The 20514-nt window shown below is 28.1% G+C and overlaps 1 protein-coding gene across 1 annotated transcript; it reads right to left on the minus strand.

Moving 5' to 3' along the window:
- Positions 1-12771: 12771 nt before the first annotated feature.
- On the minus strand, positions 12772-13966 carry LOC145836520 (nudC domain-containing protein 3-like). Its single transcript, XM_082944319.1, has 2 exons — positions 13346-13966; positions 12772-13074 (listed from the first exon to the last, which is right to left on the minus strand). The coding sequence occupies exons 1-2, from the start codon at positions 13964-13966 to the stop codon at positions 12772-12774; spliced, it is 924 nt and encodes a 307-aa protein (XP_082800445.1).
- Positions 13967-20514: the final 6548 nt, after the last annotated feature.

Below are 20514 nucleotides of genomic sequence, written 5' to 3' on the forward strand. Positions count from 1 at the left end.
GCATTTTCCTGAAACACTTTTACAGAACTTTTGTCTTTGGAAGTTTTAGTGTAAGCTTTTAGCGAATGTTGAACATTCTCGCAGTCAGTGTTACTACTTGAATTACATCTAGCTGATACCAAGTTGCTGTTTTCTAAATCTTTTTCATTCATTATTAATTAGTTTTTTATAGTTTCAATTTTACCTGGAAATATAAAGTTGTATTAATTATTTATATTTTAAAATTTAAGGTGGTATTTAGATAATATTATAATAATATTAAGTATATAAAAACTAAATATAAAGTTTCACATTGCTTATTTCAATTAGTTTTTCTTATGAAAATTAAAGTTTTATATATAATAATCTTAGTGTTAACTATGCAGTTTAAACTAAGGAAAGAAATAAAAATATTACTTTGCACTTGTAACAAAAAAGTTACAAAAAAAAAAAAAACAGGTGGGGATACTGGAGTTTTTAAATACCAATTCAGTAAGAAACACATTCTACGTTTAAAATTTATTCGCATGACGACGTTTCGACTTTCAATAAGTCATTATCAACAAATTACTGTGCAAAAATAAATAAAATTAGTGATAAACAACTAAGTATACAAAAAAAAATTCTAAGTGATACATTATATAAAAATTTTATAAATTAAGATTATAAACTCTAATACAAAAAAACATTTTACATAAGTACTAACAAATTGTTACACTAATATATATCAAACTAATCAAAAATTCTTAATGTATGGGTAATACCCGGTTTAATTAATTGTTTATTTAAAATTGGATTATAGCGTTTAATTAGTAGAGCTTCACTTATTAGGGTCTCAAATTTATTTCTACATTCTTTCAAAATTCCAAAATTATTAGCAGTTATTTTTTCATTTTTACAAACATTACAATTGCTAATATGGTCCGATACCGATGTTTTGCCCTTTAAATGTTCTTTAATTCTTTCTACTAATGGTCGTGAAGTGAATCCAATATATTGGATACTCTTATCATAAGAGCATTTGTACTCATAGACCACGTTTGATTTTAATTCATGGGGTGTCTTTTCTTTATTACTAAAGTAATTGCTTACTTTTGTTGTGGTAAAAATTACTTTGAATTCTTCGATGTAGTTGTTTAGAAGCTTTTCTAGTTTCTTTTTATACTCGATACTAGGTTTTCCAATATAAGGTACCTTTACAACATTTTTGAAGTCTGAGTTACTTAGTTTTTGTTTAGTGCAGTCTTTATTAATATCAAGAGATCTTTCAATTATGTCATCAACAAATTTCTTTGGATATCCATTCTTAAAGAACTTTTCTTTTAAGTTTGTGATTTCTTGTTTGTAAATGTTATGCGTAGAAGCTATAACTCTCGCTCTGTTTACAAACCACAGTATTAGAGCTCTTTTCCATTTAATTGGTGCCACTGCACTAAAATTTAAAATGACATCTGTATCAATTTCTTTTTTATGTACCTTTGTTGTTATTTCCTCTCTCTTTAGTTTGATATTAATGTCCAAAAATGGGAGTTCGTTTCCACCTAATTCATATGTGAAGCTGATAGACTTGTGTAGTTTATTTAACTTTTTGTGGAATTTTTCGAATGAGACATCTTTTCGGAAGATACAGAATATGTCGTCGACATATCGAAGGTATAAAACTGGATTATTTTCATCTTCGGTGTTAAAGAGACTTTTTTCCAATGTTCCCATAAAATAATTTGCTATAGTAGGCGCTAATGGGTTTCCCATGCTTACGCCATCTATTTGTGTATATAATTGCTTATTATATTGGAACAAACCTCCAGTAACAGACTTTAAAAGATTTAACATATTTGATTGTGGTATGGTACTATCACGTACTCCATTTGCAATCATCTGTAGAGTTTCATTTAGTGGTACATTAGTAAATAGTGAGACTACGTCAAAGCTTATGCAGTAATCACCGTCTTTTCGTTCATATTTAGAAAGTTTTTCTAGAAACTCTTTGTTGTTTTCCACACAATATTGTTTTGGGATATGATGTTTGATTGTTACATCCAGATATTTAGCTAATTTATATGACGGTGTGTTTAGCATTGATACGATAGGTCTCAATGGGTAATCTGTTTTATGGACTTTACACGTGCCATATAACTTGCCCGTCGAGTTGCCACCTGTAATTAGGTTGTTGTATGTCTTTTTATTTATAAAAGGTTTAAGGTTTTGTTTTATCATTTCTCTTATATGTTCTATTCTTCTTACTAGGGGGTGTCTGGAGTTTTTCCTTTTGTCCTTTTCTACTAATTTGAATTTAGTTTTATCTTCAACAATAGAATTGAGTTTATTCAGATAATCATCTTTAGACATTAAGCAAATTCCGTTACCTTTGTCATATTTTACGATTTTAATATTTGTTTTATTTTTTAGATTTAAAAGAGTTTTGTGAAACGCTTGATTTTTCCTTGTTTGACAGATTTGTTTACTTTTATTGAGAAATGTTCTTGTTAGTCCGTTAATTTCATATTTTAGGTTATGTGGTAAATTTTCTTTTTCATTAAAGCATTTTTTAATTAGCCGTTCAATTTCTATTTTTATTTTATCTGCATCTATCTTTTTTGGTAAAATGTGATGCTTTAATCCTCTATACAGACAATTCTTTTCCTCAATTGTTAGATTATGACTAGTCAAATTTAGTAGACAGTTTGGGCTTCTTGGTCTTTGTCTAAACCACATTTTTTCTAATTTAGAGTTATGTTTCATTCTTATTCCATTTTCTTTTTTGTTAACCACTTTACTAATAATCATATTTAATTTACAATATTCAAAAACTGATAACTTTTTACCCAATATACTTTTTATTTCAGAAGCTTCTGACTTAATTCCAATTAGTTCATTTTCTGTTGTCTTCAGTGCTTTATTTACGACAAAACTATGGAGGTCACTACTATACTCAAAAAATTTATTTTTAGGTGGTTTCAATTTTAAAAAATCAGGGCAGAGTCCAATATTCAAACATTTTTTCCAAAAAATTATGTCAAGTTTCCTTTTATTTGATTTGATCATTAGATTCTCATATCTTCTGATCAGGTTTTTTGAATTTTTTTTTGTATACTTAGTTGTTTATCACTAATTTTATTTATTTTTGCACAGTAATTTGTTGATAATGACTTATTGAAAGTCGAAACGTCGTCATGCGAATAAATTTTAAACGTAGAATGTGTTTCTTACTGAATTGGTATTTAAAAGTGTTACAATTTTTTTTACAGAAAAATATGAAGTGAACACAAAACTCTTCAAATATTTTTAACAAAAGATATAGTAAACTAAACAATGCACATTTTGTATGTTGTCATTCTTCTATTTTAGCGAAAGATGAGTTTAATATACTTCAGACAAATAATTTTTCTCTTAAAATTAAAAAAATTTTTTTATAAAACTTTAAAAGTACTATTATTTATTATTTATTTATTTTATTGTTATTATTTTATTTTTATGTTATCTTTAACTACAACTTAGGTTTTGTTGTAACCCTATGGCCTGTATAAGTGATTAAACACATTTAATTATATAATTTATATTATTAAACACAAGTGTTTCAGAATGACAAATAGTTTATTCTCTTTTATTTTAAATTAATAAGAGCAATGATCGAACAGTTAATAAGAATATGTACAAAATTAATCCAAGTTACATCAACAAGTACAACTTTATAAACAATAAAAACATTAACAGCCAACACCAGTACTTTTGTTGACGTGACCAAAATCTTCCATTACTTGCTGAGTCAGCAGAAAAAATTATAAAATTTATGTTTTAATTAGTTTTTAATATGTTTAGGTAAGATGGGTTAGAGTTAAGAGTACAAATGTTTGATAAAAAATATAATTGATGATTTAGGAAATATAAGGGGAAACACCTTTGCTTTAAAATCAATTCCCCACCAACACACAAATAAAATGTCCGAAACCTAAAATTTAATTTAATAGCAGGGCAAACACTGTTGATAACTTTTTCATAAGTTTTATTAGTAATATCTAGACAGTATAAATTATTAAAAAAAAAGTTTTTAAATTCATACATAAAGTAAATTATAACAAGTTTTAGTTCTGCATACTTCTTAAATTTTATTTCAGTTCTAGCACTTACTTCTAGGATATAGTTCTTGTTTATAAATGAATAACATTTTTACTAATTATTGCAACTTTTAAAATATGAAACAATCATTTAACAAAATAGTTTAAAATGAATTAATAAAATATAACACGTTCAAACTAAGAAAAAAATAATTAGACTTTTAGCTATTTGTATTAAACCAACATAATGGCTTTTATACCACCATCTTAGATTAATTTAGTACAGGTTCCACAACATATAGAAAATTTTTGAACAGCAGTTTTTTAACTAAAAGATAACTTACTACTAAAAATAATCAAAAAGATTGTGCTTTTAAAAACCTTGAAGAAAATTTGAAAAACCTAGAATAAATTTAGAAAACCTGGAAAAAATTTTTGAAACAAGTGGCAACACTGACTAAGCCAAGAAAAGCGTACACAGTAGGAAATTGGTACCTAATAATATATTTAAGTTTTTTTTGTTGTTGCATTGTTCTTTGTATATTACTATAATAAAAACAAAAAAAGATGATGTATGAACTTAAATTTTATTATTAGAATTAGATTAAACATTTGACAAAAGGAATTGTTTATACAACAAAAACTTGAAAATTAAATGAATCTTAAAACAGAATTGTTTTGTTTTTTACAAAATTTTATATAGTTTCCAATAACTATACACTTCACTTTTTTTTTGTATTATATGATATAGTTTATACACTCTTTATCAGGTTTTTTTTTAGAATTTTAAGGGGCTAAAAGGAGGACCGTGAGTAGTAAAGGGACTATAGGTGGGCCATGGAACCATAGTTTGAAACTTACACCAGATATTCTTAAGTTGAAGATGAAGAGCAAAGAAAAGTTCTTAGAAAGTGTAGTTTTTTTGAGAAATAGTGTCAGAGGGGGTGATAGTTTTTTCTTCAAAAGGGACCTTATGAAAAAACATTTTGGGAACTCTGCTCTACATAACTGTTGTAGGGTTGTAATGTAGTTAACAACCACACTAAAAACCTTTTATACTCAATTTATATATTTTATACTTAAGTTATACTAAATGCTGGTATTAAATAAGGCTACTCTATATAAGCTAGGCATGACAAGAACAATTGCAAACACTAACAAATATATAAATAATATCATACTTTAGAAAATACTTGAAATGTGGTCAAAACTTTCACACAAGATTTAATCTAGCAGTTGTATACTCTAAGAATGAAAAGAATAAAATAAGACTTAACTACTTAGAATTTAAATAGAAAATGCTTATAAAAAGTAAGTTAACTAAAAAAATAATCTATATAAAACAAGAAAACAATATAAATGTCTATTTTGGAATATCATGTTTACTACAGCAGGCTGTGGCTAGAATGTCTCCTGCTCCAACTGTTGAGAGCTTATATGTGGCTGTAATATAATAATGCAAACTTGCATCAGTAAACTGTGACTGGTTTTTATTTTCTCCTTATCTTAACTTGTATAAGCATAACACTTGACCTTAAGAGCTTTCTCTTAAACGCTTGGATGAACAAGAACTTTAGCTCAAAACTTTCCATTAAATTTAAACAGTTATCAAGCGCAATTTGATATCCTGTTACACTTCTTCTTTTCTATTTTTGAAAAAGAATCGTTGCTATATTTCTCCTCTGTCTTTGTTTTTGAAAATAAAAACTACCCTTTCTTCATAAACAAAAAGAAAACTATCATATAAAAACTTAAATTGATTTTAGAAAAACTATTATTGTTTTTCAAAAAAAGATTAAGGTAAAAAATAAAATAGAATAACTAAAAAATTTATAACAAATGTTTTCTATAAAATAGAAAATAATGTGTTTACCAAGCTTCAACAATTTCAGGGTTGCCACACACTCAGGGAACTCAGGGAATCTCAGGGAATTTTCAAACTGTAGAAAATCTCAGGGAAACTCAGGGAAACTCAGGGAATTTTGGCATTTTTCTTTTAACTCAGGGAAACTCAGGGAAGTTTTGATTTTTTCTCTAAATTTCAGGGAAGTTTTTGAAAATCTCAGGGAAATTTTTTTCTAGATCTAGAATGAGGTTTAGTTAATCCAGTTTCAATATTTTGTTCAAAAGTAGTAATATTTATTATTTAAGTGGTTATTTAGAATTTTTTTTAGCCTTGCGGCTAGTTCTTCAATATTCTTAGTATTAACATTGTAGTTTTTTTTAAGTTTTAAATTTATATTTACTTAAGTAAAATCAAACAGTTTAGAGAAATGAAAGTTGTTGTTAACTATTCATTGAAAAGTTCTAATAAACTTTTTATTTTTAGTTCTTTATGTAGTTTAAAAAACACTATGTTGTACTATTAGTTCTTATTTTTTAAATAATAAAGTTGTTTGTTATTTGTTTACAACTACATGTTTTCAGTAAAAAAAATTAAAATGAATACAGATTAGTGTTGTATTACTTTTGTTAAAAAATAGAGGTTAAATTTTTGTTTATAAATAATAATTTCAAAAGTAGTAGCAGTAATGGTAATTAATTTTTTAGTGTGAATGTTTTAATATACTTTACAACTTTTTTGCAGATTTAATTTAAAAGCTTTTTTAAGTATTATGAGTAAAGTACAGTTTAAAACCTTGTTTAAAAAAAGTTGGCTTAACCATGAAGACTTCAAAGATTGGTTACTTGAGGATGTAGACAAAGAGAAGTTTAAATGTAAGTGGTGTGGTGATGATACACCAATGGCCTTATCCAACATGGGTATAAGGGCATTGAAATAGCACAGTATGTCGAAAAAACATAAATCAGCATTAATCAATACATTGATTTGTTAAGTTCTTCTAACACTCAAATACTTTTTGAAAAATGGCCAGGCAAGTGTTGAACGGGGCTTTAGCTTAAATAAGGAAGTAATATCAACTAATATGGGAGAGATGACAATAAGATCCCGAAGAATGATCAAAGATCATCTATATGCAAACAGTCTAGAACCAAGCACAGTTGAACTAAGTTCTGAATCGTTAAAATTTGTAAAATCTTCTAGGGCCCAATATTTGGCATATCTGTTCCAAATAAAGGTGATGCTTTGAACAAGTTAGGAGAACAAAAAAGTAAACTTACAAAGCAACTCAAATGTTTGAATGAAGACTATGAAAAATATACTGCAGATGCCAACAAACAGTCTGATTTAGAAGCAATGGAAGAATTATTAGCAAGAGGAATAGCTGCTAAGGACAACGCAAATAAAATAGATTGTGTATGAACATCTAAAAGACATAAAAAAAAAATTAATTTTAGATTATTTTGCATCAGTTGTTAGGTATTAAGTTGTACTTTGATATGAGATATTTCTTTAGCTATTTCTTTAAACTTTCTTTTTGCAGGTTTTTTTTACAATAATGTTAAGCTTTAAAGTTTTATTTACTGCATTCAGAACAGTTGCTAGGAAAGACATACAAGTCATAATGAAGTTATTATGTATGCATTTAAGTAAGTTCTTCATGTGAAATTATTATTATAGTATAATTAATTTTGTTTGTTTGTCTTAAAATTATTATGAAAAATTTCTGAGTGACATAACAAAATTAAAAGAAAAGTTTTAAATTGTCAAAGACCTTTGCACCATAAAAAAGCAATTGAATAAGCATTGTGTAAAAAATTTCATTTTAAATCTTTGTTGCTTATCCTGTAAGTCTTAGCTAGCTAGTAAAAAAAAAATAGTTTAAACGTTGTAGGTATTTTGTTCATTATTTGCTAAATACAATCTTTTAAGCTCAAAAAAAAAACTGCTAATTCATATGTGATGGTGTGTGTATTAATTAGCTTCACATCAAAAGAACTTTTCTAAAGAAGATATTAGCTGCAGTAATCTCACTTCATAACAAACTTATAACAATGTGTATTAGAGAAGATCTGTTGTTTACGTGTTGTAAAAAACTCACAAATAAGAAAAAAAAAACATTTGTTTAAATAAATTTATGACTTGAAAAAAACCGGTTTATTGAATTACGCTTAACAATATATACATCACACTACTTACTTGAAATACATTTAATTAGAAGTTGTAAAATAATTGTTTTGATAAAGTTTTACAGTATTTATTTTATCTTTTAAGTTATATTAGCCAGTATTTTTTTCGGCCATCGTCAACAAGTTGAGATGTTTTATGCCATCGAATATAAACAATGAACTTCACCGCACAATCAACAGCATCCGAGACAATCCTAAGAAACCGGTCGTAGGATTGTCTCGGATGTTGTTGTTGTTGATCGTGCGGTGAAGTTCATTGTTTATATTAAGTTATATTAGAAAAAAACAACTTAAATAAATAATATGTTACCTAAAAAAACCAAATGTAAATGCTTAATCAATTAGTGGTACAACATCATAAACTCAAAGCTACAATAAAATATTAAAAGTTTCTTTTTAATTTTGTTTTGTTGAAGACAAATTTTAGATATTTTTGAAATTTTTTACTAATATAATTTTTATAAATTCTTTTTTAGATTTGAAACTTTGTTTTAAATTTCAAAAATTAACCAAAAAGTACACGAAATTTTATACTGAGTCTTCAAAACTCAATTATTAAATATCTTAAAGAAAGTATGAACAAATTTACTATTAACTTGTTCTATATTGCTTTTACATGTTAAAATAGTTTTATAAAGAAGCTGATTTTTAAACTTCATATCACGGATTCTGCAACTTTTTTTTTGCTAAGAATGCGTGTAATGCTATATAGAAAAGGAAAAGTTTTTGAATTAATTTAAATTGATTACCAATTATATAAATTTTTTTCAAGTAAGAGTAAACTATATCAATCAAGTATGTATAATTTAGTTTCATAAATTTGTTAATAGTAATGTTGTCACAAATATCAAAGCTTGAAGTAATCAAATTTGAATAAAAAAAATTGTCGGTGGTGGACTGCATATCGTCATTCTGCGACCACTGCGAGCGGTATGACTCGATCAGCGGTAAGATCAAAGAAGTAAGGGTGATGAACACGGCTAGGAGCTGCGCCGGCTGCTGCGTTTTCGGCGGGAAAATCGTCGTTTCGGGCGTGGTTTAGGCCGGGGGTGGATATGACGTCACCAGAACAGTCGAAGCGTACGATCACGTCGCCAGTGATTGGTCGATGATGTCGAGCATGGTGCTTCCCCGCGCCGGTCACGGTCAAGTTGTGACGTCACCAAAGGAGAAAATTTGATGAGGTTTCCGCATGGCAAGATCAAGGCGATTTCGATTGGAAGAAAAATAGCCATGTTTGGGAGAAGTTCGTCAACGATCGTGTTTTACGATGCGGGCATTAACAAGTGGCGTGAAGAATCGCGCGAGTTTATAAACGGTCATTGTTACACTTGTTGTTTCAAAACACCCCAACAATAGTGCTGGCTTTTTCGAATTGAATTACAAAAAAGTATACTATGAGGTTCTTATTATTATGTGCAAGCAATAAGTTAAAGGAAAAGTCAATATTTATAAAATACCTTTTTCTTAGTTAATAATTTATATTTTCTTAAAAATTTTCTAGATATTTTTTTGAGGAACGGGTAAAATAAGCATGAAGAGAGATTTTTGCACGAAGATATTTTTGCACGAAGACACTTTTGCACGTAGGCACACTTTTGCACGAGGGGTCAATTTTGCTCGAAGGTTAATTTTTGCACAAGAGTAAAATAAAATAAATGAATAAGTTAAATAAAAAGATAGAAAAAATAAATTAGTTAAAAAAAGAATATAATAATTTAACGACCGAGGGTAAGGGTTAAGGCCAACAGAGATAGTAAAAAAAAAAGAGTTTATAAAGAATCAAGTATAATTTGTTAAAAAGAAACGTAATAATAAATCAATAAAACACTAAAACAGAAGAAAAAAAAGTTACCGACTGAGGTTATGGGTTAGGGGTAACAGTGATCGTAAAATAAAAAACAAAATATTAAAAAAAATTTGTAAAAAATTAAAAAAAAAGAACATAAAAAGTTATTGAGCGAGGGTAGGGTTAGAGGTCACAGTGATAGTAAAAAAAAAGAAGGAAAAACATTTATAAAAAAAAAATAACCCATGCAAAAACATCTCTGTGCAATAGTAACCCTTCGTACAAAAATGTCTTCGTGCAAAAGTGACCCCTCGTGAAAATTTGACGCCCTGAAAAAATGCCTTTGTGCAAAAATATCTCTACGTGCAAAAGTGACCTCTCGTGCAAAAAGTACTTTCGTGCATATTAGACACCAACCCATCTTTTTGATGACTATCAGTGCGTATATAAAGTTTATATTTTTCCTCTGAGTTTTAAATTATTGTGCAGATACTTTGTATCCTAATACTTATTACAAAAATTTCAAAAAATAGCGTGTTTAAAAAAAAAAAAACTAATATCATTTGGTAACAGGGCGGCACGTGACGTTTGTGGGGCAAAAAAAAATTTAAGTACCTTGAGTTTTGTTGCATTTATATTGAAGTTTGTGCTTATGTTAATACATTAAAAATATACATAAATTGGAAAATTTATGTGTGACATGTTTAACTGCATTTTAGCTATTTTATGTTGCTCAGCACCCCTATGACGTAATCACGTGTCACCAACGGTGCTCAATAAGGTACACACCTGTGAAATTAACTAATACTTATATAAACATGTTAAAAAATAAGCCCATAATTTACTTTGCATTTCAAAATCGTGCTTTACAAAGTTTTATCTATCAATTTGCAGTTTTAATATATAGTAAGGGCTATTATATATTTTTGAAATATAATAAAGGATTTATATATTTAAAAACTTCATATATTCAAAATCTATAAAACAATGATTGAGATTGATCAAAGTAGAAACAAGTTGTCAGTTAAGTATAAAATTAAGTGTTTACGTCATTTGCATATTATATAACTCACTAATTTGTTTCATAACTTTTAGATAAAAAAGTACTACCCTTAAAATTTACGATTATATAAGTTTGTTTTTGATTGAATAAAAGTTTAAACTCCAAGTTGTAACATCAGTTGAAATAATTAGAAAAATATACATTTTTATGGGTAATAAACAGTTTTTAATACTTTAATTTTAAACAAAGCGTTTTTATTGTTATTACTATTTCACGTTAGTTAGTGTTAGTTGTTAGTTTTAAAATACATAGAACATCATAATATTATTTTAAAGAAACGTTATACTTTTCTAATAAAAAAAGATAAGTAAAATTGTTAATTTTAGATGAAGTAAGATTTGTTGTAATAAACAAATTTTTCTAATTTATGAAAATTTATTATGGTATAAGTCATGAAAAATATTTATAGTATCTGCGTAGTTTAAACACTAACTAGCTGAAGTACAATCCTATTATAACGCTTATAGTAAATTGTTAACAGACAAGATAAACTTAATGTTTTAAAAGAAAGTTAACTAAATAAAACAAACTAAAAAAAATCCACCAAAATTTGTCACCAGTTGTGTTTTTTGTGCTGCAGATTAGTAACTGACAAAAAATTCCTTTAGTTTGAAACTTATGTCTTAAGCTAGAAATATTTTTACAATTGTGGTCAAAACTTTGTAAATATTTTGTAGCAAATACCAAAAGTATAGAACTCATTTAATAGTTTATAATTTTGAAGAACAAAATGACAAATCTTCACAGCTTTTAGGTTTCTTGCGCAGTTGCCATAACTTTTACGCCTTTATATTTGTTATATTAAACAAAAATATATACCTTTAACAAACAAGTTAATGCAATTTACACTTTATATTGTTAATCTGAGAAACATTTTTGAGATATTGATAACACTAAAAATACAAAAACGATTTGATATTACGGTATTAAGTATACCTTAGGCCTTATAGTAGTCTAAAAAACGTTAACTATTTTTAAAGATTATAAAGCAGAAGTTGGGATAACTGCGGCCCGCAAGCATGTAATTGTGGCCCGCTGAACTAAACTATGTTGGAGTTGTTTTTTTACGCTGTAATTTTATTAATTTCGTTTAAGTTGTGAATAACATATCAAATTTTTTTAAATATTTAACTGCTTCAGCTTAAACAATTGAATAAGCATTCTTGCAGTGTTAAAATAAACCTAGATCAGGTTTACCCAAAGTGGATCAAATGTCCACATAGATGGGCCGTGACTAGAAATAAGAGGCCAAAGGCCATGATTTGAAATTTACATAAATGTTCATGAAGAAGAGCAATTCGGGTCGTAGCCGTATTTAAGAGTATTTTTTAAATTTACAACAGATATTGCGGCCCGTAAAGATTTTAAAATTTAAATTTAGCCCGCAAGCACCAACTGCCTGCCGACCCTAGAGTTATATTTGTTGCGTATTTGTAAATATAAGTTCTATCACTTAATAGTTTAAAATAAATTGTAGCTAGTTTGTCAAAAGTATACACGGTTGCTTTTGTTTTTACTTTGAAACTTTTGGAATTAGAGTTAATTTTGAGTTTTAAAACAATTAAAACCCAGATTTAAATGATATGTACTTCTTATTGATACAATAAAGTTTGTCTATTTCGATTTTATGCTATTTTTAATACTGGTTATAGCTTAATTATGTAGAATTGTCGCTACTTTTATGTAAATATACACTTTTAATATTTTTTAACTAAATTTATTTCAAACTAACGTAATTGACAAACTAAAACTAATTCAAACCAAAAGCTTCAAAATTAAAAACATAGCGAGTAATTTCAACAAAAAATCGATTACAATTTCGAAAACAGCATATCATAAATCCTCGACGAAAATCAATTGCACTTGAACATGGTCGGATCGAACTCCTGGCCTCTGAACGGACTCGAGTCGGCGTTCCATCCCTGTTTGAGCATTTCCAGGCACTTGCCGTTCTGAAAATCCTTGCTGGTCGGCTGCCCGATCTTCTTCAGGTGCTGGTCCTGCTGCTCTCTCCTAATCAGGTCCTGCTCCTCCTCGCGCAATCCCTCCATGCTCCTCTCCCTCCAAATCTTGTCGGTGTCAATTTCCTCCTCGTCGGTTATCAGCGCCTCCCACCACAAGTTGCAGTCTTCGATCTTTCGCTTCTCCAAGCTTATCTGTTTGGATGTAGTTTAGATTGATTGCAGCTTATAAAAGCTTAAATATAAACGCAAAAATAAAAATAAAAACTTTTAACCTGCTACAAGTAAGTTTTAAAATACTTGCATCTAATTTTCACCTTTTTTACTTATTAAACTAGAGAGCTAAAAAACTTAGTATATATAAATATTATATAAGCTTAGCAATATAAAAGTATAACTAACTAGAACTGTGCTATATTTAATTATTTTTACTAAGTGCATCTTTGTCACATTTTATTAAACTCACATTCAAAGACTTTCCAGCTTCAATGTACCACGAAGTGACGGAGTCTTCGAACGGATTGTCCTCGTGTTTCAGATCGCAATCGATCACTTTCGATCTCGGCAGGCTCAGATCTTCCTGGTCGATTTCCACGAGCAGGTGCTTCGCCTTGATCACGACGTTGACTTGGTGGGGCTTTTTTATGTGGGTGGGTAAATTGATCTTCACGTCGACTTCATCGTAGCTCTGCGACCAAGTGTACTTCTCCCTCATCGCTCCGTTGTAGCTATCGGAATTCGCTTGAAACTCCTCTTGGGTCGTCAGCTTCTTTTCTTCTTTGGCTGGGGTTTTCTTTTCAATCTTCTTCTGCGATTTTTCTTCAGAGCTGGGCTTTTTCTTTTTAAGAAGATGGATAGCTGCTCCCTTGGACCAGTTTTTCTGGTGCTTTTTGAAAATTCTTTCAACCATGGTTTTCGCCTCGCCGGTAGGAAGCCCAAACTCAACATTTTCGCTTCTTTCTATGAAGAAATCAGTATTCACGTTGAGGAATGAAAACACGGCATTGAGAAAACCTTCAGGGCCACGCTCTTGTTGCAGTATGCTATTAAACAAGTTTTGATAAACTTGCTGCTTTTCAACTGACATAACTGATGAGCTATTGATAAACAGAACCTAGTTGAAACAATAGCTGTTTATTTAGTTAACTAAAAACCTGATTGTTTTCTTAACCAAATCTTCATAAAAAATAGACATTTTCTTAAAAACCTTAATAATGAATTTAACTATAAATTTTATATTCTCATTAAAAGAAAATGTTTAGTAACAACTAATACAAATTAATCTTTTAAAAAATGCATATTTACAATCCAAACTGTTTTTTTAAATATGTATATATACATTTACTAAATATGTAAACTTAGTTTTTTTTAAATTCTACAGTAAATTTTTTATAATTACCGAGTTTTACTTTTGTTTTATTTTGGATTAATAATTATTACAGATAACTCTAACATTTTAACTATAACTGTTAGCTTCATTAATGGAAAGTATTGACCAAAATATTTAAACTGATGTTATGAGCTTTAGTATGTATGTCACTGAACTAGACATAAATTGATTTGTATCTACTAAAATTCTATTATCTATACTTAACTGATCAATCATAGAATAACATAAATTGAAAAATTGATTTATAATTCAACATTAGTAAATTTTTTCTAGAAAACAAAAATAAGAGTTGCTACAAAACATAAATTTTAAATGGAAAAATTTAGTATAATAAATCTTAATAAAGTTATAACAAATTTGTTTCGATAATTTTAAATTTAAAAATTATCTTGTAAACTTGAGCACTATTTATAGAAAGAATTAAAATGCAAAAAATTATGTTTTAAAAGGTTTAATGTTTAATAAATGAAAATATAAAATAAAAACATTTCTGTACTTAACTCAGTTTTATTTAAAACAATTTTTCTTTTATTTAAATGTAACTGTGACTTTCGTAGTTTATTCAAATAAATATTTTTAAAGCTCTTTTTTGCAGTTAAATATTAACTGATAATCTAAATTTTATCTTTTTAGTTATCTTTTTAAAACTGTACTATTACTGTATGTATAGTAAGTTGATATTTCTTTAGTTATTTGTTTGTTATCAGGTATTCAAACCACGTTATAACACTTAAAATTTTCTTATCACAAACCATATGTACTTATTTTAATTTTTAAAGTTGAAATTCTAAAAATTATAGCTAATGTTATCTTAAAAGTAAAATGTGGAAATTTTCTTAAAGTATTTATTAACTTTTTTTTCTGTAAACCAATCTTTTTAACCTACAATTTATAACGTAAACGAGTTTTATTTACAATAGAAATTTCAATTAGAATAAGGCTCTATAAAATATAGATAAACTAAGTACGTAGCTTAATAATGTTACCAGTCTTAGCAAATTGTAACAGATGGCTTTTTTATTCTTTTTATTGTTTTAAGCTTGTCGTAGTAGCATCGATTTCTTGTCATTTTTATAAAATAAATTATCTTGATATGAAGAACAGAAGGTTCTGACAAACTTAAAGTTCAAAGGAAATTTAAGCTTTTCAAAGTGATACTTGAAAAAATAATAATTGCGTTAAATAAAAAAACGACTTTCCTAAGTCGAGGTACCTTCAAAAACTTTTTACAGCCAAATGTCTAATTTTGAATTAGACAGGACATAAGAAGTCCTTATAATTTGATAAGAAAACTGATTTTTAGAGGATTTTCAGAACCTTAGAATATATAAAACACAAAACAAAGCATTTTATTAAATACTCTTTTTTTTTTTGATATCTATTTAACTTAATTAAGTTAATTTTTTTTTTTAATTTGTTGGATTAAATGCAGTAACTTAGTAATATACATACTTTGTAAAAAATATGTTTACGTATGCAACTTAATTTATATGATTCAATTCCAACTTATAAAATTATCAATCACACTACTGTGAACTATATTTATAAAACATGAGTCGGAAATCTGCGGCAGGTAAAGCCAAAATATGTGGCCCGCGAGGTACATTTTAGCCAAAAAGTTACTTTCTTAAAAAAAATGTTTGTTCTAACAAAAACTTGCAACTAGTTTTTTTTAATATTTACTCATTAGTAGTGCTCTAATAAAACATTGCTTATTTCTATAGTTTTATAATTTTAAATAGTATTTTTATAATTATCACAACAATTATTTTAAAACAACTATGGCCTGCAAAGGTGTTTTTCAATAAAGTAAGGTCCGCAATTTTTTTTTCGAGGTAAATTTGCCCGCGACTTGTGAAAGATTGCTGATCCCTGCTCTAATGTAAGCAGTTTAAAAAAAAAGTTTAATTGTAGTATTTCGTTTTGTGGGTCTGACGTCATGCTAACTCCATGGATCAACTTGAATTTTCCTCCTACAGGCCTTGTAGTCGTTTTTGAGACGTATACTAGTTTTCATGAATAGTAAGCAAGCAACTTCGAAATATTTTTATTTGTAGTTTATGGAGCGTAGTACCAATTGTTTTTCTTTATTCTCGACTGTTTTTTTAAACTTTGTTCCTGTAAATACATAAGTATTCCGTCTATTACAAATGCGATGTTTTTAAGAAAACTAGAAAACTATTTTTTTTGAATAAACAAATTTTTATAAAATTAAGGAAATAAATTTTATGTTTACTTAACAGATTGGTTTTAAATGATTGATATAGTCAGAAAACTTTAACTTCATCTTCATTTAGAGAATGTACATTAACTAAACTTATAAACTATATTTCAATAAAATTCCTTTTTTGTTTGTGTTCTTACCTAATGTAAAAATTTTAAAGTAACACAAATAGCCGATGGTAATAACCCTGTGTGTAGGCTCTGCTTAAAAAAACTAACTGTAGTTTTGTATGCGCTGAAACAAAACGGTTGCTTAAAAGAGAAGCGAATTCATATTTTTTTGCTGACATATCAAAAACTTCCTCTTAATATTTAATACATTTTAATATAATTAATTTTATAATCTTTTATTTGCAGTTTTGTGATTTTTAGTTACTTGTTTAGAGGAAAGTTTAATTTTTGCACTGAAATTTGTCCTTGACAAAGTTTTATAATTACGACATACTGTTTTTTATTTTCTTGTGTAGTTTGTGTATAAATATAATGCAATTAAAACAGTGCAATTCAATTCGAACTTGAACAGTTAAAGATTACAAGCAATAGATTGTTTAAAACAATTGTACTGTTTTTTGTTAATTCGACATTTGTAGTAAATTATTTAAAAACTTTTTGAGTTGGCTCTGTAAAAGTTGATTTACTTTACTTAATTCTATGGTTTTCTACATACATATATATATATATATATATATATATATATATATATATATATAAGATGTAACGTTATAAGGCGTTAAATCCTGGAGATCCTGATAAGCTAAGCTTATCGGAATGTATATCACAGATGTTCTTGTGCTAAAACTTTATTTCAACTAACGGCGTTTCACTGCTCTCAAATTAATTTAAGAACAAATGAAAACTTAGATCTGTTCTTAAATTTATTTGAGAGCAGTGAAACGCCGTTAGTTGAAATAAAGTTTTAGCACAAGAACATCTGTGATATATATATATATATGTTAATAATTCTAAAAACTATGTTAATAATTTTGTCTCAAATCAACTATCTATTATTACGTTATACCTAATTTTGTATAATTTTATTGCTGTACTTACAAGTTTGCTTTTCATTGAATAAAACTTGGCTGAAGACGCGTATTAAACGCAGAAACAGCTGTCCCAAGCAAAAGTTTATTTTGTGTTTTTAATTTTATATTTGGCATCCACGAAAAGTGGAGAGCCTCTCTCACCATCAACAGACTTCAAAAAACAAGTAAGAAGTTTCTCGCTTTTTTAATTAAGCTGAGTCTCTAAAGTTTTAAAGATGATTAAAAGTATACACGACTTAAGACCTATAAACTTCAATTATTCATTAAAGAGCATACCAATAAGTAGTAATATCAAAGAATTCAAAATTAAAATGTACGAAAAAGTAGATAAACTGATAACTAAAATGAGATGGAAAGCATTCCATTTAAGGGATGAAAACACAGAAGCTAAAGTTTCAGATTATGACGGCTTATTTCCAAAAAAAAACGAGCTCCCGAGGATAAACTTTTAACAAATTTTGAAAACGACCTTTACGAGTTAATAAATAATTTAAAATTCCGAAAATACCAAAATTCTTTTACCCGCAAACTTAACAAAGACTTAAAGGAAATAAGGTTCACCAAAATTTTTTTTTGTTTTTGCAGATAAATCTCACAGCCTATACAAAATTAGTCCGGATAAATATACGAAATTAATTACAGAAGACATCACATCTACATACAAAAAATCGGAAAACAGTCTCATCGAAAAAACTAATAATGAAGCAAAGAAAATAATTTTGAAAAAGAAAATAAAAGGTAAAATTCCCAAACTTTTTCAACAACAATGTTACATTACTTTAAAAGATCATAAACCAAACTTCCCAAATAAACTAAATTGTAGAATAATTAACCCGGAAAAAACTTTTATTGGCAAACCTGCAAAAACAAATTTAGATAAGATCAACAATTTTATAAGAACAAAAAGTAATTTAATACAATGGAAAAATACTTATGAGGTATTGAACTGGTTCAATAACTTAAGCAATAAATTAACTTCAAAGTTTATCAAATTTGATATAGTGAGCCTTTTTTCAGCCATCTTAGCAACAATTTTGGAAAACTCCTTCAAATTTGCTGCAGGCCTAACTAAAATCACGGAAAATGAAAAAGAGCTAATCAGACATTGCTGTAAATCAGTACTGTTCCACGAGGGTGAACCATGGTCGAAAAAGCATAACAAGAACAGCTTTGATGTACCAATGGGAAGCTTTCATGGCGCAGAAATTTGCGAACTGGTTGGCCTATATATTTTAGGTATATTGAAGAAGGAAAAGATCTTTAGAGATGGTAACTTTGGTATATACCGTGTCGATGGTTTAGCAGTGGTGGACATTCTACCGGGACCAGATATGGAGAGAAAAGTCAAACATCTAAGAAAAGTCATTAAAAACATTGGTTTTGATGTCACCATCGAAGCCAATCTGTTTGTAACAGACTTCTTAGATGTTACTTTAGATCTTCAAAATAAAAGTCATAAGCCGTATAGAAAACCAAATGCGCATACGGTTTATGTGAATAGCAAGTAAAACACATACCGGTGAATAACCGCCTCCAGGAGATTTCTAGCAGTCAAAGCATTTTTAAGGAAACAACCCAACAATACCAGGAAGCTATAAGAGAAAGTGGGTACGATCACGAGTTAGCCTATAGCCAAAAAAGAGAGAAGGGTAAGAACAAGAAAAGAAGGAGAAGAAATTTTTTATATTTCAACGCTCCATTCTGCAAAAGTGTGGCAACACGGGTTGGGAAGCGCTTCCTAGAGATTGTGGACAATAACTTTACTGAAAACCATCCATATTGTAAAGTTTTTAACAGGAAGACACTAAAAGTGTCCTACTCCTGCATGCCAAACATGAAACAACTTATAATGGAACACAATCGAAAGATGTTAGACACGCAGGACAAAGAGAGGCGAATGTGTGACTGCAAAAAACAAGAATGCCCGGTAAATGGAAGTTGCTTAATGGAAAATATTATAGATAAAGCAACAGTCATAACTGAAAACCAGACCAAGTTTTATGTTGGCTCGACTGGACTATCGTTCAAGAATCGCTACACAAAGCACAAGTACAGCTTCAAACACGAAAAGCATAAAAACACGACAACTTTATCGCAGTACATTTGGAAACTAAAAAATAACGAAGTTAATTTTAAAACTCAGTGGGAAATATTAACAAGAACGAAAAGTAAATATAGTTTAAAAACGGATGTAAATTGTGTAATGCGGAAAAAATCGAAATTTTAAAAGTTAATAAATCAGAATCTTTAAACAAAAGAAACGAATTATAAACTGGCTGCATACATTATCGTAAACAATTTATCTAAAAACTATGTAAATAATTTTGTCTAAAATCAACTATCTATTATTACATAATAACTAATTTTGTATAATTTTATTGCTGTACTTACAAGTTTGCTTTTCATTGAATAAAACTTGGCTGAAGACGCGTATTAAACGCAGAAACAGCTGTCCCAAGCAAAAGTTTATTTTGTGTATTTTAATTATATATATATTTATACTTATACAGCTCTAAAGTAATTATACACTCTTTTGTGCTAAAAAGTAATTGAACAAGCATTAAAAAAAGTTGCATTCAAAATCTCATTTACTTATACTGTAAGTCTTAGCTTGGTAATAGAAAAAAAAAAGTTTAAACGTTGTGTAGGTTTAAAAAATATTCTTTTTATTATTTGCTAAATGTAATCTCTTAAACTCATAACTAAGCCCACTACCAAACTTCATGTGTGATGGTGCGTGTATTTACTAGCTTCATCTCAAAAGTACTTTTCTAAAGAAGAGATTAGCTACAGTAATCTCACTTTATAACAAACTTATAACAACGTGTGTTAGAGAAGTCCTGTTGTTTACGTGTTGTAAAAATTCACAAATGGGAAAAAAACATTAGAAATATTTGTTTAAATAAATTTATAACTTTATGAAAATTTCCTGAAAATTTAACAACTTATTGAATGACAATTTTCAATATACACACATCA

The sequence above is a fragment of the Thalia democratica genome, chromosome 1 (assembly GCF_965202585.1).
Source record: "Thalia democratica chromosome 1, ktThaDemo2.hap1.1, whole genome shotgun sequence".
Lineage (NCBI taxonomy): Eukaryota > Metazoa > Chordata > Thaliacea > Salpida > Salpidae > Thalia > Thalia democratica.